Source organism: Bos javanicus, chromosome 11, assembly GCF_032452875.1.
Source record: "Bos javanicus breed banteng chromosome 11, ARS-OSU_banteng_1.0, whole genome shotgun sequence".
Taxonomy (NCBI): domain Eukaryota; kingdom Metazoa; phylum Chordata; class Mammalia; order Artiodactyla; family Bovidae; genus Bos; species Bos javanicus.
The window spans coordinates 21,861,253-21,879,931 of record NC_083878.1 but is presented as its reverse complement, the minus strand read 5'-3'; the positions used below and the strand labels follow the sequence as shown (position 1 = coordinate 21,879,931).

The following is an 18,679-nucleotide window of genomic DNA, read 5'->3' as shown; positions in this document are numbered from 1 at the left end:
ACAGTTTGTGATTCATCCAGCCTGGCATCTCGCATGATGTACTCTGCATATAAGTTGAATAAACAGGGTGACAATATATAACCTTGTCATACTCCTTTTCCAATTTTGAATCAGTCTATTGTTCCATGTCTGATTCTAATGGTTGCTTCTTGACCCACATACAGGTTTCTCAGGAGACAGGTAAGATAGTCTGGTATTCCCATATCTTTAAGAATTTTCCACAGTTTGCTGTGATTCACACAAAGGCTTTCATGTAGTCAATGAAACAGAAGTAGATGTTTTTCTGGAATTCCCTTGCTTTCTCTACGATTCAGAGAATGTTGGCAATTTGATCTCTGGTTCCACTGCCTTTTCTAAACCCAGCATGTACATCTGGAAGTTCTTGATTCAAGTCCTGCTGAAGCCTAATTTGAAGGATTTTAAGCATAACCTTACTAGCATGGGAAGTGAGTGTAACTGTCCGGAGATCTGAACATTCTTCAGCACTGCCCTTTTTTGGGAGTTGGGATGAAAACTTACTTTTCCAGTCCTGTGGCCACTGCTGGATTTCCCAAATTTGCTGACATATTGAATGCAGTACTTTAACAGCATCATCTTTTAGGATTTAAAATAGCTCAGCTGGAATTCCATAACCTCCACTAGCTTTGTTGGTAGTAATGCTTCCTAAGGCCCACTTGACTTCACACTCCAGGATGTCTGGCTGTAGGAGAATGACCACACCATTGTGGTTATCTGGGTCATTATGGCCGTTTTTGTACAGTTCTTCTGTGTATTCTCTTTTTCAGATTTTTTTTTCCCATATAGGTCGTTACAGAGTATTGAGCAGAGTTCCTTGTACTATACAATAGGTCTTATTAGTTATTGATTTTATAAATAGTAGTGTGTATATGTCAGCCCCAACCTCCCCTTATTGTCTTTCTTGCCTTCCTTTTGCTTGAGTTTTCTTTATTATTACTTTTCTCTTTTACTATTTACACAAGATATTGTTTACAAATACTTTTACTGTTCTCTTAATAGTAACCCTAGAGTTTACAACTTGTACCCTTGATTTACTTTAGCTTATTATAAATTAGGGCTTCCCAAATGGCACTAGTAGTAAAGAATCTGTCTGCCCATGCAGGAGACGCCAGAGATGCAGGTTCATTCCCTGGGTCAGGAAGATTCTCTGGAGTAGGAAGTGGCAACCCATTCCAGTATTCTTGCCTGGAAAATTCCACAGACAGAGGAGCTGGTAGGCTACAGTTCATGGGGTGCCAAAAAGTTGGACACGACTATGTATGCCCACACATTATAAATGAATACTTTTACTACTTCTGAGACGTCATATCCTTGCTGGCATCCCCGTGAGAGGTCTATACCATTCTGAACTGTTATCTGGGAATGAACATGGGTCTTCACCATTTATGGAAACTGCCTCTTGTCTAGTTCTTGCCTCCTTCTGGAATCAAGAGATCCAAATTCTCCTGAAGTCAAGTCATTCCCATTTTCTTAGAACCCTTCTCCTTCCAGATAATTGAGTCTCCGTCTCCCTAAAACTTTAGAAAATCAGCACATTTTATCCTTTCCTGTAGACAAGAGAAGGGAAAAATATTTGTTTTTCCATGGCAAGCCCATAGACAGGAAAATAAGACATGATATCTTAATCAACTGCCACACCTACTAATATTATTTGGATTTTGTGGCCTTGAGTTAGAATGTAACAATTATTAATTACTCTATTTCCAGGGGAAAGTAATTTCATGTTATAAACTTTTAGGAAACTTTGAGAACCCAACATATTCATTGGATATCAGTTCAGTTCAGTTCAGTCGCTCAGTCGTGTCCAACTCTTTGAGACCCCATGAATCGCAGCACGCCAGGCCTCCCTGTCCATCACCAACTCCCGGAGTTCACTCAGACTCATGTCCATCGAGTCAGTGATGCCATCCAGCCATCTCATCCTCTGTCGTCCCCTTTTCCTCCGGCCCCCAATCCCTCCCAGCATCAAAGTCTTTACCAATGAGTCAACTCTGGACTGGAGTACTGGAGTTTCAGCTTTAGCATCATTCTTTCCAAAGAAATCCCAGGGCTGATCTCCTTCAGAATGGACTGGTTGGATCTCCTTGCAGTCCAAGGGACTCTCAAGAGTCTTCTCCAACACCACAGTTCAAAAGCATCAATTCTTCAGTGCTAAGCCTTGTTCACAGTCCAACTCTCACATCCATACATGACCACAGGAAAAACCATAGCCTTGACTAGCCGGACCTTTGTTGGCAAAGTAATGTCTCTGCTTTTGAATATGCTATCTAGGTTGGTCATAACTTTCCTTCCAAGGAGTAAGCATCATTGGATATATTCCCTCTATAACAGCATATTTCTTGCTTTTCTTTATTTAAGGAAAGGAAAAATTGCAGATACCAATGATAAGGTTCATTATTAATATAAAAATACTCTGGTCACTGCTTTAAGACTTTACTTCAACCTTAATACCCACAAATGAGGTCAACATGAGGGAATAAGTGATCTTTTACCAAATTGCAAGATATTTTTGTGTCTCTAGTTTTCTTTGTCAAGGCATAAATGACATAGAGATAAAGAAGGATAATAATTTAAAAGATATTACCTCCCTGAGGTACACTTTAGAATGAAGAATGAAGTCATAAATACAGATGTAGGTAAGGTCTAATTTAAGAAACTGTATTTTGGATATTGTAGCACTTAGGCCAAAGAACCCTGAGACAGCGGCCTGGTTTAGTAAAATACACCAGGGATAAAACGGAGGTAGTTTTGAAATAGACCATACCAGCTACTACTTTTGCTAAAAGTAACCACACTGATTCCTACATTTATTTCATTCTGTGATAACTGACTTTTCGTTCTGAGAAGAGACAGTGTAGTCCAGGCCTCTCACCATTTCCTGTGCTCCTCAGCTTTCATTCTGGACTAGTAGAAACGAACCTTTTACTCTGAGGTGTCGGGGGAGGTGATTGCCTCAAGCACCAAGCACTTTTTACTAGACAGACTACAGGTAAATTGAACTCAAAGTAACTTCTTTTCCTCCAAAATCCTTTCTGATTTCACAGGTGCAGTATTTTTTGTTTTTTAGTTTCACTGGACCACCATTCCCAGGTCTTGTCTAATAAACACTACAAAAAACAAGGTGTATTTGTGTGTGATTATGCAGCATATCAAGAGAGGAAATGTTTTTCCAAAATAATTTGTAAGTTTGGCCTATGATTGTCTGAAAACTGGAAATAACTATGAAGCAGTTCAATAGTCATAAAATGAATTTTTAAAATCTGACTTTCCCTATAAGAAATAACCCACACTTAATAATTCAAGAGCCGATTATTCAAAACGTGTAATATACAAACCCGTTATTTTTTCTTTTCCCTTCTGCTGCCTGATTTTTCGTCATTTCACAGCTCATTAGTATTCTCTCTCTTGGAAAAGAAAAGCAAATGTAGCTCAAACTAGTATTTTCAACTTTCTATGTACAGGTTTTGTAGGAAGGGTTATAATTATTGGTTCATAAACCACTTTTCTTTAATAAGTATCTGGTTAGGCTCTACTGGGCACTGGGGAAGAATAAAACACATTAAAGACATTGTCCCTGCTCTTAATTCTCTTACAATATAATTGGAAAAAGAAGGTTCATGTACAGTAAAGTCAAACATTAATGCAAGGCAATATATATTTAAACAACAATATGAAAGAATTTGGTCATAAATACATAGTGTACAAGAGAACTTTATAGATCTATTAGGAAGGAAGCTAGGCATGAGCAATGAGGGGTGGCCTGGCTGAAAGGCATGCAAGCTCATCTCTAAACCCCATCCCAGACACACCCAGGAGAGCTCACAGATATGCTACAAAAATAGCCACAGAGACTCTTCCAACTCCTGCACATGCACACAGTGGATACAAACCAATCACAGGGGCTTCTTCAAGTAATTTTAAGCAGCCAGGAGCCCATTAAGGGTTCATAAATATTCTACACATATATACATCTGATTATAACAGACTGAATTATGGGAAGACATATACAACAGAGCCTGCTGTTATATAGCTTGCAATTGTCAATCGGCCTTGACTATATGCCTATTTACGTTTCCTTTCATTGATTGGTGGTGGGTACAGGCCCTATTTTGCATAGTGAAAGTGCAAGTGAAAGTCCCTCAGTCATGTCCGACTCTTTGCAATCCCATGGAATTCTCTAGGCCAGAATACTGTGCCTTTCCCTTCTCCAGGGTATCTTCCCAACCCAGGGATCGAACCCAGGTCTCCCACATTACAGGTGGATTTTTTATTTAGCACAGGGCATAACCAAGAGGAGGAGACAGGAAGTATAAAGAAGAGGGAAGCCAAGAGGGAATGGGATGACTCCTTTGGGGTCAGCCTGCTCCTATGCCTTGGGAGTGTCTGTCTAATGAAAGACCTGTCTGCTTGTGCTGAACTGAGCTGTAACTTTTCTGTTACGTTAAACCCTTTAGTTCGTTGTTCCAAATTTTTGTTGCAATGAGACAAGAACTGAGGGAAAAAAATAAACTGACCTGACAGATCTATCACGGTTTCGAAAAGCGGAAGCAGTTTGAATTGATAAGGTTGGTCACAGAAATTCTCAATTAAGGTAGTGAGACTTGAGCTAGATATCAAAGAATGGATGGAATTCCAGCATGAGAAAAGAAAAAGAAACAAATCTGCACAAGAGTAAAAACCACAAGAGAATCCCAGAACTCCAGGGCCCATGGCCCAGAGATACTTTTAAACGGAATATTCCAAACATACAGAGTATAGAAAAATAATATAACAAACTCTTTTGTCTTTCCCACCCAGCTTTGTCACATATTTACTTTTGATCCACGTTTTTTGCTTTTTTTCTTTTAAAAGAAACACAGATTTGGCTAATGGCTTCTGCATACTCTATCATTATCCTGCCTTCTCAGCAGAGGTAACAACTATCCTGAATTCAGAGTTTATCATTACCACGAATATTTTAAAATGCTATTACAAATGGAAATATGCAGTATCATTTGATGCATTTAACATTCATGTCAATAGTAGCATACTTTATCTTCTGTCACTTTTTTTCACTCAGTATTCCATTAGTTGAGATTTATGCATATTCTAATTCCAGTTTTAGCTCATTTACTTTAACTATAATATTATATTCTACTGTGTGATCATACACAAATTTACTTATCCATTCTCAGGTTGATGAATATTTAGGTTGTTTCCAATTATTTTCCTATTATAGACAATGCTTCAGTGAACATTCATTTACATGTCTCCTTACCCATTTGAGGGAGAGTTTCTTGTATACATGGGGAAGTGGAATTGTTACATTGTAAGACTGTAAAGGCATCTTTAGCTTTGATAATGAAACATGTCCTTCCAACGTGGTTGTACCAATTTATTCTCCTCCTCACGGTGTACAAGATTTCCCTTTTCTTCTTTACCTTTGCAACTCTGACGACTGCAGCATAGGCATGGAACTGCCAGGTACCCTGGAGTCAATTCTTCGTGTAAACTGCAACCTGTAAGCACTTTGCGTAGGTGATGCTCAGTTGTGGACTGCACCATGAACCAGCCCAGCCCGAGCTCAGAGGGGACAGCAAAGCTCTGGGAGAGAACTGGAGAAAGAACGGGCTGAGTGGTCGAGGACTGGGTGCATATCTTACTCATAATACAACCAACACCTAATATAACCTGAAGTTCAGTCATCAAAGCTGACTTTGATGGTGGGCTTCCGTCTATGGGGTCACACAGAGTCGGACATGACTGAATCGACTTGGCAGCAGCAAGCTTCAATCTCCTCATTTCTAAACTGGGGACGATAATAAATGAAGGAGTGATTCCAAAGATAAAATGAGATATAAATATGAAAACATTTATAAATGCTAAAAAGCAATGCAAATTCAGTTATAACAGCTTTGAAAGCTGCTTCTGTGTCATGACTTCTTACATAGGACCAGATAATATTTTAGCAAAATTCAAAACTATTGGCAAATTTCTCATTGGCATTCTTCTCGTAACCTTAATTTATTCTGGGATCCCACCTACCTCAAACTCTTCTTAGGATCACATATAAAGATACACCATAATCTTAGAAAGGTATTCTAATCATTACTTGCAGCTCTCAAAGAGCACCTATAAGGAACCCATTCATGGTTACAGACTCACACTTGAGGTCCATTCTATTCTCTTTAGGCCTTAAACACAAACCCCCAAACTTTCTCTAGGAACCAGTTAACTGAGCTTTTGGTTATTTTCTCCCTTCTCTCTTTCTTTCAACATCTGAAAGGTTGATTCAGCTCCTTTCTGGCTGAATTATTCCCCTTGTCTTCTTACTGCCCGACTAACATGTCTCCAACTATCCTGTCTCTAAATTTCATGTCACAAATATATCAAACAAAGAAAGGCTGGAAAACACTGCCTGAGGAAGAATGAATACATACTCAAATCTTAATAAATCATCCCACAGTATAAATTCTTGATATGGAAGTAACATTCTTTTCACTTTAAATGTTTAAAAAAAAAAAAAAGAAGTCCAGAAACATTTTCTGCTCCCTTTAAGTGGCCTTCATTCAAAAAAAAAAAAAAATTGCTCACCATTGTTCTACACTCTCAGACTGAGAAAAGAACTTAGAGATCTCGTGATTCTACTCTTTATTTGTATGACTCAAATTTACACGTGATGATCTCATTTCCTCTTGTACTTTCTAAATCTGTCACCATCTTTGCAATGGTTTCTCCTTAATGCCCTTTTTATCTTCTCAAATTTAATATGCCTAAAAGTGAGTTCATATTCATTCCAAATTTAGCTTCCTCCCAGGACTTCCATATTTTCACTGTTGGCATTTTAAGAAGCCTGCTTCTTAGCCAGGTGTGGTATTGTCAGAAGAGAATGGGGCCAGGGAGACTAATTAAGAGGCTTGCATCCCATAGCTAAAAACAGACTGCTCTCAGATTTGCGGACATGGTATTTTGGATTTATTTGGAAGGATCAAAGAGGGCTCTCTTTAGGTGACAGGTTAGCCCTAAATATTGACATCAGCAATGTAAAAGTGTTATACTTTTAGGTATTAAAAGTTCCTACAACATTTTCAGATACTGATGCCCAGTTGATGCTGGTGTTGAGACAAAGATAGAATGCCTGTACAGCTCCACACTTACACTTAAAAATGACCATTCATAAATTTTATAGAAGAGCTTAGCCTTTTGTAAATAAAATACAAAGCAGCCAGGAACGTTTCATGAGTTTCCTTCCTTTTGTTCCTTTTATGATGAGAACAATTATTTCACCAACACATGTTTAAACTATTTCTGATGGTATCAGATGCTCAGCTGGGAAAGTTGGTATTACCAGATGAGTCTTAATTTAAACATAAGAAGATTTTTAAAGTATCTTTAAGTCCAGATGATCAGATTCCAGGCTGAAGTTTTGGCTCTAATGCTGAGAAGTGGCAGAGAAGGCAATGGCACCCCTCTCCAGTACTCTTGCCTGGAAAATCCCATGGACAGAGGAGCCTGGTGGGCTGCAGTCCATGGGGTCACTAAGAGTCAGATACGATTGAGCAACTTCACTTTCACTTTTCACTTTCATGCATTGGAGAAGGAAATGGCAACCCACTCCAGCGTTCTTGCCTGGAGAATCCCAGGGACGGGGGAGCCTAGTGGGCTGCCGTCTATGGAGTCGCACAGAGTCGGACACAACTAAAGCGACTTAGCAGCAGCAGCAGCAGCTGAAAAGTGGTCTTGATCCAGTTGGGCTTTACCATGAGCTCAGGCCCAGCAGGTTCTGTTTCCTGAGGCAGAGATCTGGGTCAGTTTGAGAAATGAGTTACCTTCACAGCTGCCTTGAGCAATGAGCAGAGGGTAAGGAATAATGAAAAACTCCTAGCATTTTATTTGAATTATTTTACTGGGCTTTTATTTCTGATTTGCTTTGTTTCTGTTTTGGCTGTTTTTTGTTTGTTTTGATAAAAAAAAAAAAAAAAAAAAAAACTCCAGTCCAGGTTTAAACCAAATTAGTGGATTTTTTTCCTCCAAGGTGATGAACTTTTTAGATATATAAGCAGATTGCTTTGCTACAGGCTTTGTTGAGAGTAAGGTTTGGAGTCCTCCTAAGGGAATAATAGCAACTAGACTAAAGTTTCTAATGAAAAGGCCAGCAGGATGGCACTCTGGGCAGTCACCTACCCTGGAAAAACACTGTATGTAATTGAATTTGTTCCGGTTCAACTCCATCTGGCCCAACAGTTGTCTTACTCTGTACTTGGGAACTAGAGGACAAGGCAATAGCCTTTAACTGAGGGCTAGACGTTATATGAAAGGGAACCAGGGAAACACTGTGCTCTCATCTACCAGGGGACAAAAGATGAATATAATTAGGAGTTTTATCCATAAGATTATCTTAGCATCTCTATCTCTCACCCAGCCTGCAATCAGCCTGCCCTTCCTTACAATCCTTTAATATTTTGTCTATTTTTTCCATAGCCTGCACCCATCAAGGATTAGTTGGGTCTAAAAAGATATCATTTACCTATAGAGCAGGCCCAAGAGCACCCCCTTGAAATCCTGACTTCTCAAGAAGATAGGAAGTACTTCTCTACCTAAACAAAGTTCTTGTCTTGTTTTTCTTTGCCAGATCTCTGCTGGTAGCAACACTGAGTAGTGGTATTCTGTGCCCGGTTTTGTTGGTGTGTTACATCTGTTTCGTGATGAGAAGATGCTATCTGATCTGATGAACTTTTGGCAGGGACTTACAGTAGGATTTATGAGATTAGGTTTCTTGTCCCTGGTACTTCACGGCAATGGGCGTTCAAGAACACCTCTGACGATCTGATTCAGAGGTGAGCAAATGTTTTTTGGAGACGTTTCATGATCAGGACCTAGGGGCCAGCTGGAGTTGAGAATTATATAATTGCAAATTATAATCTGATCCCCTGGAGTTGGGCAGCACAATGGCCCTAAGTTTGTTGGAACTATAAGAAACTGAATCAAAGTTTAGGCCATGATAGTGCCGAGATAATAGGTACTTATAGTCTTCCAGGAGTCAACACTGACCAGACTCCATGTGGAATACTGAGCTAGCTCAATGCTTAGCACCAAAATTTAGAAAGATATGAATATACAATATGTGTCCATATGAGAGGGGTCCAGATGAAATGTATGAAGATCATGATGTATGAGAAAGGCTGAAGGGGATCTAGGAGAATATAACTAAGAGGGGACACTCTGGCAGAAGAGGAGTCACAAATGTCAATACTTAGGTCAGCACTAACCTCCATGATGATAAATCTAATGACACTCTTCTGTCTCCTGTCTCTTTTTTGGCGTTTAACACACTTGATCATTCTCTTTTTAAAAACTCCCTCCTTCTTTGCTTTGTTAATACTAATTGTCCTAGTTCCACAGATAGTAAAAGTGAATTAGAAGGGCAAGAGACTTAGGTGTGGAAACACCTGTGAAGTATAAAGAGGACTGGGAGCAGAAGTGCGAGGCACAAGACTGAGACTGCAGACCAGCTCTGCGGAAGGCTCAGTGAGGCCAACGAAGACCTCAGAGCAAACACTGCTCCATGTTCTCCCAGCTCATCTCCAGTTCTGCCCCCCGCCAATTCACTCGCCACCTGCAGACACTGCCGTATTTCCAAGACATAAATAAGATTATGCCACTCGTGAGCTGATGACCCATCACTAGCCCCCTTGGGTTCTCAATAAAAATCCAAATTATTTATCACAATTTGCATGCCTGTTAAGGGACGATCCCTGTTTACCACTCTAACCTTATCTGTTAGTCACCCCAGACAGAACTACTTTCATTTCTTTGAGTATAATCTTTCTACTCTCAGTATGGAGTATACTTTCTTGCCTGGCTAATTCTCTACTCATCTTTTAAGTCTCAGCTTAGAGGTTCCTTCCTCTGTGAAGATGTTCATAACCAGCAAAGACTAGATTCAGTGCCCTCTTACGTGAACCCAGGAACTACATAATAAAGGGGAAGTAGAATCTTGGCTGTGGATCTACAGAGAGCTGAGAAACATCACTTGGGTGCTAAATACTGGAAATGTAGTAAGAGAGACAGTACATATTAGGACTTCTCTCAGGGAACGTACTATGATGTAGAAAGGAATTCCATGGTAAATAGTTTGGTGTGGGTGATAGCTCTCCTAAGGGACATGATAAACATTCTCAATTCAGTCACTATCCACACCCTCCAGCCCAGCCCTAGGCATTTGGAAATGTTACTGTTGATGTCAGTATGGCTGGGGGCAGTACTGGTGCAGGGCAGGGATTTATAATGCTTGGGGACAGTCCCACACAAGGAAGAACTGTCCTATCCAAAATGCTCCTGAAACCTCCATTGAGAAACACTGTGCTAGGAGGTATGCAAATCTGAGAGCAGAGGTGAACTGCTCAGAATAACAGAGTAGAAGCTGAAAGCTGACACCTGAGGACTTCCATCTCCACCTACTTCCCATGCAGGGCTCCACTTGCCCTGTGAGTAAACGCTGAGTAAAAATACTGCTTTTAAAAATACTCATTTACTATCTTAAAAAAAAATTAAAATATTTATTTAAAGAAAGTAAAAATATATATAGGTTGAAAAAGAACCAAATTACTAGCCTGAGTGGCATCTAATATTTCCTTCTTGCTTTGCTTCTCTGCACCTCAGTACTTACCTGAGAACTTGTCTTTAGCCTCAATTTGAGTTTAGGGACCTATTTCATTGCCAGAACTTCATATATGTTTGACACCTAACAGATGCTCAACAAACATTTCTGAACTATGGCTCCCCAAAATTTAAAATTAGTCTCCTAGTTTTTTCTGTTTCAACTGTAATTTTTATTAGTGATAAATGTAAAAGTTATCACTTATTTCACATTTCTATTTGAGCACATCAAATTTAACATATACAAACAGAATCACTCCTTTGATCCAGTGTTAAAACTCTCCAGCAAATAACCCCAGCTCCTCTTATGACAAATGCTATCACCTTTTGGGGATCTTCCCAATTGTCTAGGTCAGGCACCTGCTTGTCATCCATGTCTCTGTCTGCTCCCTCACCTCTCCAAATCTGTCAATTCCATCTTCCAATTACTTCCTGTTTTCCTTCCCTTTTCTCCATCCTAGACAGCTCTGGCCTTAATTCATGTTCTGTTATTGCATTTGCTTCCTAAATCATATCTCCATCCCCATCCTCATGACTCAGTTTAGTTCAGTCGCTCAGTCATGTCCGAATCTTTGTGACCCCATGGACTGCAGCACGCCAGGCTTCCCTGTCCATCACCAACTCCTGGAGCTTACTCAAACTCATGTCCATCGAGTCAGTAATATCATCCAACTATCTCATACTGTCGTCCCCTTCTCCTCCCGCCTTCAATCTTTCCCAGCATCAGGATCTTTTCAAATGAGTCAGTTCTTCACATCAGGTGGCCAAAGTATTGAAGTTTCAGCTTCAGCATCAGTCCTTCCAATAAATATTCAGAACTGATTTCCTTTAGGATGGACTGGTTGGATCTCCTTGCAGTCCAAGGGACTGTCAAGAGTCTTCTCCAACACCACAGTTCAAAAGCATCAGTTCTTCAGCGCTCAGCTTTCTTTATAGTCCAACTGTCACATCCATACATGACTACTGGAAAAACCATAGCCTTGGCTAGATGGGCCTTTGTTGGCAAAGTAATGTCTCTGCTTTTCAATATGCTGTCTAGGTTGGTCATAGCTTTTCTTCCAAGGAGCAAGCGTGTTTTGATTTCATGGCTGCAGTCATCATCTCCAGTGATTTTGGAGCCCCCCAAAATAAAGTCTCACTGTTTCCATTATTTCCCCATCTATTTGCCATGAAGTGATGGGACCAGATCCTCATGACTGTTCCCCTTTAAAACATTATAAAAATGTACTCAAAACAACAGTAAATAATACTTTGTGGGATTACTATGGTGCCAGGCACTACTGACTTTTACACATTATTTTCTTTTCAACTCTTCATAATTGCTCCTCTTTGAAATAACTTCCCAAGGTTGTTCAGTAAGGAGAGAGAGACAAGATTTGAACCCTAGTAACCAGGCTCAGAGCTGTGCTAGGCGAGGCTATATAATCTCCTGCAATGTTCTGCCACATTGGTTCACAGACATACCTGGGTCTGAGTCTCTTCTCCCATGGATGGCTTGGTTGTACTGAGTCTTTTCTGAGTTAGGGTTGCCTCAGCATTCCTTTCCCTGAGCTGGTGGTGTACTGAAAATGTGAATGGTGGTTATTAGAGAGTTATTAGACAATGAGTTATTAGACTCATTGACAGTGAGTTATTAGACAACAGGTTCTGAGGATAAAACTGAAAGCTGGTATGGAGACCAGAGAATGTCTAAGCCACAGATCCATGAGGGACAGGCTAACAGAAGGGTGGTCTGGATATGGCAGTAACTACTACAGTCCATCTTAGCCTTCATGTGCTCCCTACATAGATGGGTGCTTTAAGGGCCTGGGGCTAAATGGCCAGCTTGGAGTGTACCATTTCCCACCTTGTCTGGCAAACTCTGATGTAGTTTTCAAAATTTAGCTTTAGCATCATTCCTACATCTTCTGGTCAACATTTATGTCCTTCCTCTGTGCTTCTCACACTGTTTTGGATACTGCAAATTCCTTGAAGGCAGTCACCATGGCATTTCTTTGTACTCTATGCCACTAGAATCTAATAACCACCGACTCGAAATGGGTAACAGGCAGGCAGATTCTGGCTAAGCATGAGAGAAAATGTTTAAAGTATAGTTTAACTACAAACTAGTGACTAAGAACCTGACCTTTGTGTAGCACTGCTGCTGCTGCTGCTGCTAAGTCGCTTCAGTCGTGTCAGACTCTGTGTGACCCCAGAGACGGCAGCCCACCAGGCTCCCCCGTCCCTGGGATTCTCCAGGCAAGAACACTGGAATGGGTTGCCATTTCCTTCTCCAATGCATGAAAGTGAAAAGTGAAAGTGAAGTCGCTCAATCGTATCTGACTCTTAGCGACCCCATGGACTGCAGCCCACCAGGCTCCTCCATCCATGGGATTTCCAGGCAAGAGTACTGGAGTGGGGTGCCATTGCCTTCTCTGTGTGTAGTACTACATTTAGTCAAATTTCAGCTTTTTCTGTTACCTTGAGCAGTTTACTGTCTGTGCAACAAAAAATGGAGATAGTAATATCTATGTCATCAAGTTGTGAGATTTAAATGCGATAAAACATGGAAAGAACTTGGCTCAGGGCCTGGCACCTTGTAAGTACTTGGTAATGTTAAATATTGTTGTTTTCTATTATTGTTATATGATTATTTACTAACACTATCTCACAGTAAAGTGGGGTGCTTCAGAAATGTGTGTTAGTCACTCAGTTGTGTTCAACTCTTTGTGATCCCATGGACTCCATCAGGCTCTTCTGTCCATGGAATTCTCCAGGCAAGAAGAGGGTTGCCATTCCCCTCTCCAAAGGATCTTTCTGACCCGGGGGTTGAACCGCATCTCCTGCATTGCAGGCAGTAAGTTCCCTTTTAATGAAGGTATTCAAGCAGTAGTAAATAGGGAGAGACGCTTTGGAAGCAACTTATGACTTCTAAGGATGCTTCTAATCATAGAAGAGGGAAGCTATTTCTCTGATTCAAAGAAAGTGTGATCATTAGTGTTATTTCTAGCGAAGATGAGAAGTGTTAGAATAGAAAAAAAAATCAACTTTGACTGTATATATGTATTAGTATTGCAAAGAACAAAATATTTTATTCTTTGTTGACTGCAAAAGTCCTTTTATTTATGTTGTAACCCACATGGCAAATCAGGCCCTTACATACAAATCCATGTCTTTTCAAAAGGACTAGTTTGGCCCTGCCAAAATGAAACAAACAAAACTTTAAAGACTGTTCCAACCCTACTGAAATGTCTCTTCCCTTTGAAAGAAGTCTATTAGCGATGCAAATACAAAGTTATCTGCACAGATGATAATCCTCACAAACAAAACAGTGAAACCATTAGAATGTTCTTTTTGGCGCATTCAATCTTGAGACTTTGTCTTTACAGCATTAAAAAGGCAGAGAAGGAGAGCAGAACTGGTTCCTATTTGGGATAGTTTATTAGATCTGCTTATCTAAATCCTGGGCTAATTATCCTCATGTTTGGCTTAAAGAAGCCAAACAATTCTCCAAAAGTGGACAGGCTGAAGAACAGGCTTGCACTCTGGGCAAGTGCCTTAAACAGACCCAAAACAGGGTCCTTAGCCATGGAATAACATTTATAGTCAGGAGTTTAATTCTGAAGATACCAGAGGCTTAGGGTAGATCCATCTAGAAAAAAACCCAGTGATAAGTATTTATATAGTGGCAGTTTAAGTAATATGTTCATGGTATAATATGCTCATGGTACTGATACTTTAAAATAATTAAACACTAGATGATTGAAAGTCTACTTGTATAGGCGAAGAGATGGTCATTTCCCAACATCTTTTAGTCAACAGAGCAAACAACTTTGAGAATTTAGTAAACATGCAATCTTACTGTAAGCAAAGGGACTGAAAAGATAAAAATGAAGCAGTTTAGTTCATTTGACTATTATTTGATGATACTTACATGGTCTTTCATCCCATGGACAGAGAACCTGGCAGGCTACAGTCCACGGGGCTGCAAAGAGTCGGGACATGACTGGACAACTAATGTACATGTAGTTAGTTTTCCCAGTAGTTATGCACAGATGTGAGAGTTGGACCATTAAGAAGGCTGAGCACTGAAAAAATTATGCTTTGAACTGTGGTGCTGGAAAAGATTCTTGAGAGTCCCTTGGACTGCAAGGACATCAAACCAGTCAATCCTAAAGGAAATCAAAACTGAATATTAATTGGAAGGACTGATGCTGAAGCTCAAATACTTAGGCCATCTGATGTGAAGAGCCGACTCACTGGAAAAGGCCTTGATGCTTGGAAAGATTAAGGTCAGGAGGAGAAGAGGGCAACAGAGGATGAGATGGTTGGATGGCATCATCGACGCAATGGACATGGGTTTGAGCCAACTGTGAGAGATCGTGAAGGACAGGGAAGCCTGGCATGCTGCAGTCCATGGGGTCACAAAAAGTCGGATACTACTGAGCAACTGAACAATTTTATCCTTAACAGGTTTGACAAGACCTAGTTTCTCAGGGAGACTCGAGGCATTAGAGAATATTGATGGTCAGAGGGTGCGGTGCCTAAGGGTATCAGGAAAGCATTTCTGAAGCAAAACTCCCAAGTGGTACTTCGGAATGGCCATCACCAATCTACTTGATTACCGCTGTTGGAAATGCCTAGTGGGCGCTTCCCAGGTGGCGCTGGGGGTAAAGAACCTGTCTGCCAATGCAGGAGACATGAAACACAGGTTTGATCCCCGAGTCAGGACGATTCTCTGGAGAAGGGCATGGCAATCCACTCCAGTATTCGCGCCTGGAGAATTCCATGGACCGAGGAGCCTGGCGGGCTACAGTCCATGGGATCGCAAAGAGTCAACAGGACTGAGCGACTAACACAATGGGTAGTTTCCTGAGAACAGAAAATTAACCCTCCATACCCAAAAGTTTTCTTGGACAGCTAATAAGAGTTGGAGCTGGTGTCCACATACATGGGATGCAATGGTTGAAATCTGGGTCTTAAGCAGGGTGGAGCTTTGGGTTGTTCAACTATAGAGCTTCCGGATCATCACGTGTTGACATGTCAGGCGTGGGAATGGAGCTTGTCCACCCTCCACCTTTCATCCCCACCCCCCTCTCCTTTGCAAGGTTGCTTGACAGCTTGCTGGTCCCTCCCCCATCTGTGATAATCCAGATGCCTTGTGAAGGTGATCGTCAAGCACTGCTTTAGTTCTAGACTCTGCCTGTCTCCCACGCCCTCCACGCGTTCGGGGTGTTTCCCACCGCCTACCTACTCCACAGGCCACCCTGGCCGCCCTCCTGGCCCGTCCTCTTTGGCACCCCGGCAGGTCAACTCCACGGGCCCGAGTGTCGGGGGTCGGAGTCTGCACAGTTCACTTTTTTCAGGGGCTTTCCTCAGGACACTTTGCCAGCAATACCAGAAAGTCTGTGGTATTCGGTTGTGTCCTATTTGTGGCTGCGTCTTAAAAAAAAAGTTCGAGACACTACCTGCAAATTCAAATTACTACCTGCTCAGGATGGGAGCCTAAGGAGGCGACGTCAAACTTTGTCGTTGGGGGAATGACAAGCGAATAGGCGCTCCTGTCGGCCTGTGCCTACCCACGGTCCCGGGGACAGGCGAGCTTTCCTGGCGCGGCCTGGCTGGCGGCAGCCGCAGACCGGTCCGCCACCACGGGAAGCCGCGGCCCCTTGGGCCGGTAGGGCCCGGCCACCCGCCCGCGCCGGGGAGGCGCGCGGAGCCGGAGCGCGCAAGGGGCGGGCTGCGCGCGGGGCCGGGGAGCGCTCCCTCCGGGATCGCGGCTGCGCAGTCGGGCGGGAGCCGGGAAAAGGGGAGGAGGGTGGCGGAGCCGGAGTAAGGGGAGGGGGAGGAGCGGCCAAGGCGGAAGCCATGTTGGAGTTTCACCCCGAGCTAGGGGCTGCGAGCGTCCTCCGCTCCGTGTGGGTGTGACCCGGGTTCGGCGCCGCGGCGGGCTGCGGGGGGCGGGGACGGTTAGGCCGGTGGTTGTCGTCCGCGGCGGCGGCCGCAGCGTGGAGCCGGGCAATTGTGACCGCCGGGGGGAGCCGGGGGCCGGCCGCGGCTCCCACTCTCCGTGTGGCCCCCTGAGCGCCCCCCCTCCCCTGGCTGGGAGGGAGGCGGGGGGCACCCGGGGCCCGCCATGAACCCCGGCTTCGATCTGTCCCGCCGGAACCCGCAGGAGGACTTCGAGCTGATTCAGCGTATCGGCAGCGGCACCTACGGCGACGTCTACAAGGTGAGGGCGAGGGGCCGCGCGCCGCCGAGGCCGCGGGGCGCTGACCCGCCGCGGGGAGGGTGGGGGGCGCCGGCGAGCCGGGGCGCCGGAGTCCGCCCTGCCTGTCGGCGCCGGAGAGATGTGGGGGAGGAGGCACGGCGGGCGCCCAGGGCTCCGCGGCTGTGCAGCGAACAAAGGGCCGGGCGGTTAACCCCGAGACCCCCGCGTCCTTACCTGGATCTGCCCCGGACGCGCGTTTCCCGGGAAGCGCTGATCCGCGGCGGCAGCTCTGCTCTTGACCGCGTTGAGAGGGTCTGCGCGTTTGTTGCTTTGGCAGGGGCAGTGCGACGAGCCGGATGGCAGGGGTTTGGCGTGTGTCAAACCTGCGTGCTCCGCACGGACCCGGCATATTCCGCGCTGGGTTGGCATCTGCTGCCCACCAGGCCCGGCAATGGTCATTACTCTGGGCAGTCTCAACCACTTTCGTCTCTTAGCATCTGCAGGCCAGTTTCTTTCAATTTTCCAAGTAATGACTTTCTTTTGCAAAAGAGATCTGGTTAGGATGACTCCTTTCTCCCTTTCTTTCGAAAGAGCAACTTTTTCTCCATCTCAAATTGGATTGTGATGCCTTATTAAACTTGTTTCCGTCAGTGACACATACGATTCAACTCTCTCTCTTTTTTTTTTTAAGTGACTTGAACACTTAGGGGAGGTACTGGTTTGACAAGGTTAGAATTCAAAGTCCATTAGTAGCACAGCATTCCTGTTGTAGAGGGACCACTTCTAAATGTGGGAGATAAATCATGCTTCCTTGGCCAGCTCAACTCTTGGCCTCGCAGAGGCTGCCAAGAAGAGGACGCTCATGCCAAATGTGGCAGCAGTCTTGATTTGGTTGTGTATCTTCTTACTGGTAACTGAAGTGGAACTCCTCCTGTTTCACATAACACCTGAGGATGCGTAGAGAAACTTAAGTTTACTTTGGAAAGTTGAGTCTTAACTTTGTTTTGCCCACGTTTAAGCAGAAGATTTTTACTTTGACATGACTTGTAATGCATGTGGTAACTTAGATATTCAACACAATGCAGCCAGTATTCTGCAGGAGTCATGTTTTGTGAATGAGTCGCTTTCCCTTCCCACTTATCTCACCACTTTTCTCCATGAACAGCACGGGTGTCTTATGCATGCCTACTGTGTATAGGGGCTTCCCAGGTGGCTCAAGTGGTAAAGAACCTGCCAGCCTTTGGAGGAGACATAAGAGATGAGGGTTCAGTCCCTGGGTGGGGAAGATCCCCTGGAGTAGACAGTGGCAACCTACTCCAGTATTTTTCCCTGGAGAATATCATGAACAGAGGAGCTTGGTGGGCTACAGTCCATGGGGTCCCAAAGAGTTAGACACAACTGAAGAGACTTAGCAGGCTGGCACTGTATATACTGTGTGTCTAAGCACTTGGGTTGTAGCACTAAAAGAGGGATGGTCTTCGCAAGTCTTACTTGTGTATATTTTTTGGACAAGAACAACAGTAAACAGTCATTTAAATAACTGTCTTATTGCAATTTCCTTTTGTGCTGCAGAGAAGAGAGGATTAGGATTAGGGCTAGTAGAGCATGTACCAGGGGGGACCTCATCTCCTCAGGGGAGTCAGAGGCACTGGGGAAAGGGGATTATGCCAGATAGAAGGAGCATGATCTGGGAAGGCTTGGAGGCCCCAAGGGCAGGGTGAGGATTTGAAAGAAGGCCTGTATGGCCTGAGTAGCCAGAGAGGGAGAATGGCCCTAGATTGAGCAGGCCTCTTATTAGGTCCTCCAAGGAGGTGGGACTTCTCCCTAGGACAA

General features: G+C 43.4%; 2 protein-coding genes across 3 annotated transcripts in view; one reads left to right on the top strand and one right to left on the bottom strand.

Annotated features, from left to right (window-relative positions):
- Positions 1 to 17,098, bottom strand: part of TMEM178A (transmembrane protein 178A) — a 286,152-nt gene extending 269,054 nt beyond the window's left edge. Inside the window, exon 1 of the mRNA XM_061432152.1 lies at positions 17,081 to 17,098. The gene's annotated coding sequence lies outside the window, so the exon portion shown is untranslated. The remainder of the gene's footprint in view (positions 1 to 17,080) is intronic.
- MAP4K3 (mitogen-activated protein kinase kinase kinase kinase 3) overlaps positions 16,498 to 18,679 on the top strand; it is a 183,324-nt gene continuing 181,142 nt past the window's right edge. For both annotated transcript variants that reach the window (XM_061432144.1, XM_061432143.1), the window contains exon 1: positions 16,498 to 16,867. In XM_061432144.1, the coding sequence (XP_061288128.1) occupies positions 16,772 to 16,867 (96 nt within the window). In that variant the 5' untranslated portion in view covers positions 16,498 to 16,771. The remainder of the gene's footprint in view (positions 16,868 to 18,679) is intronic.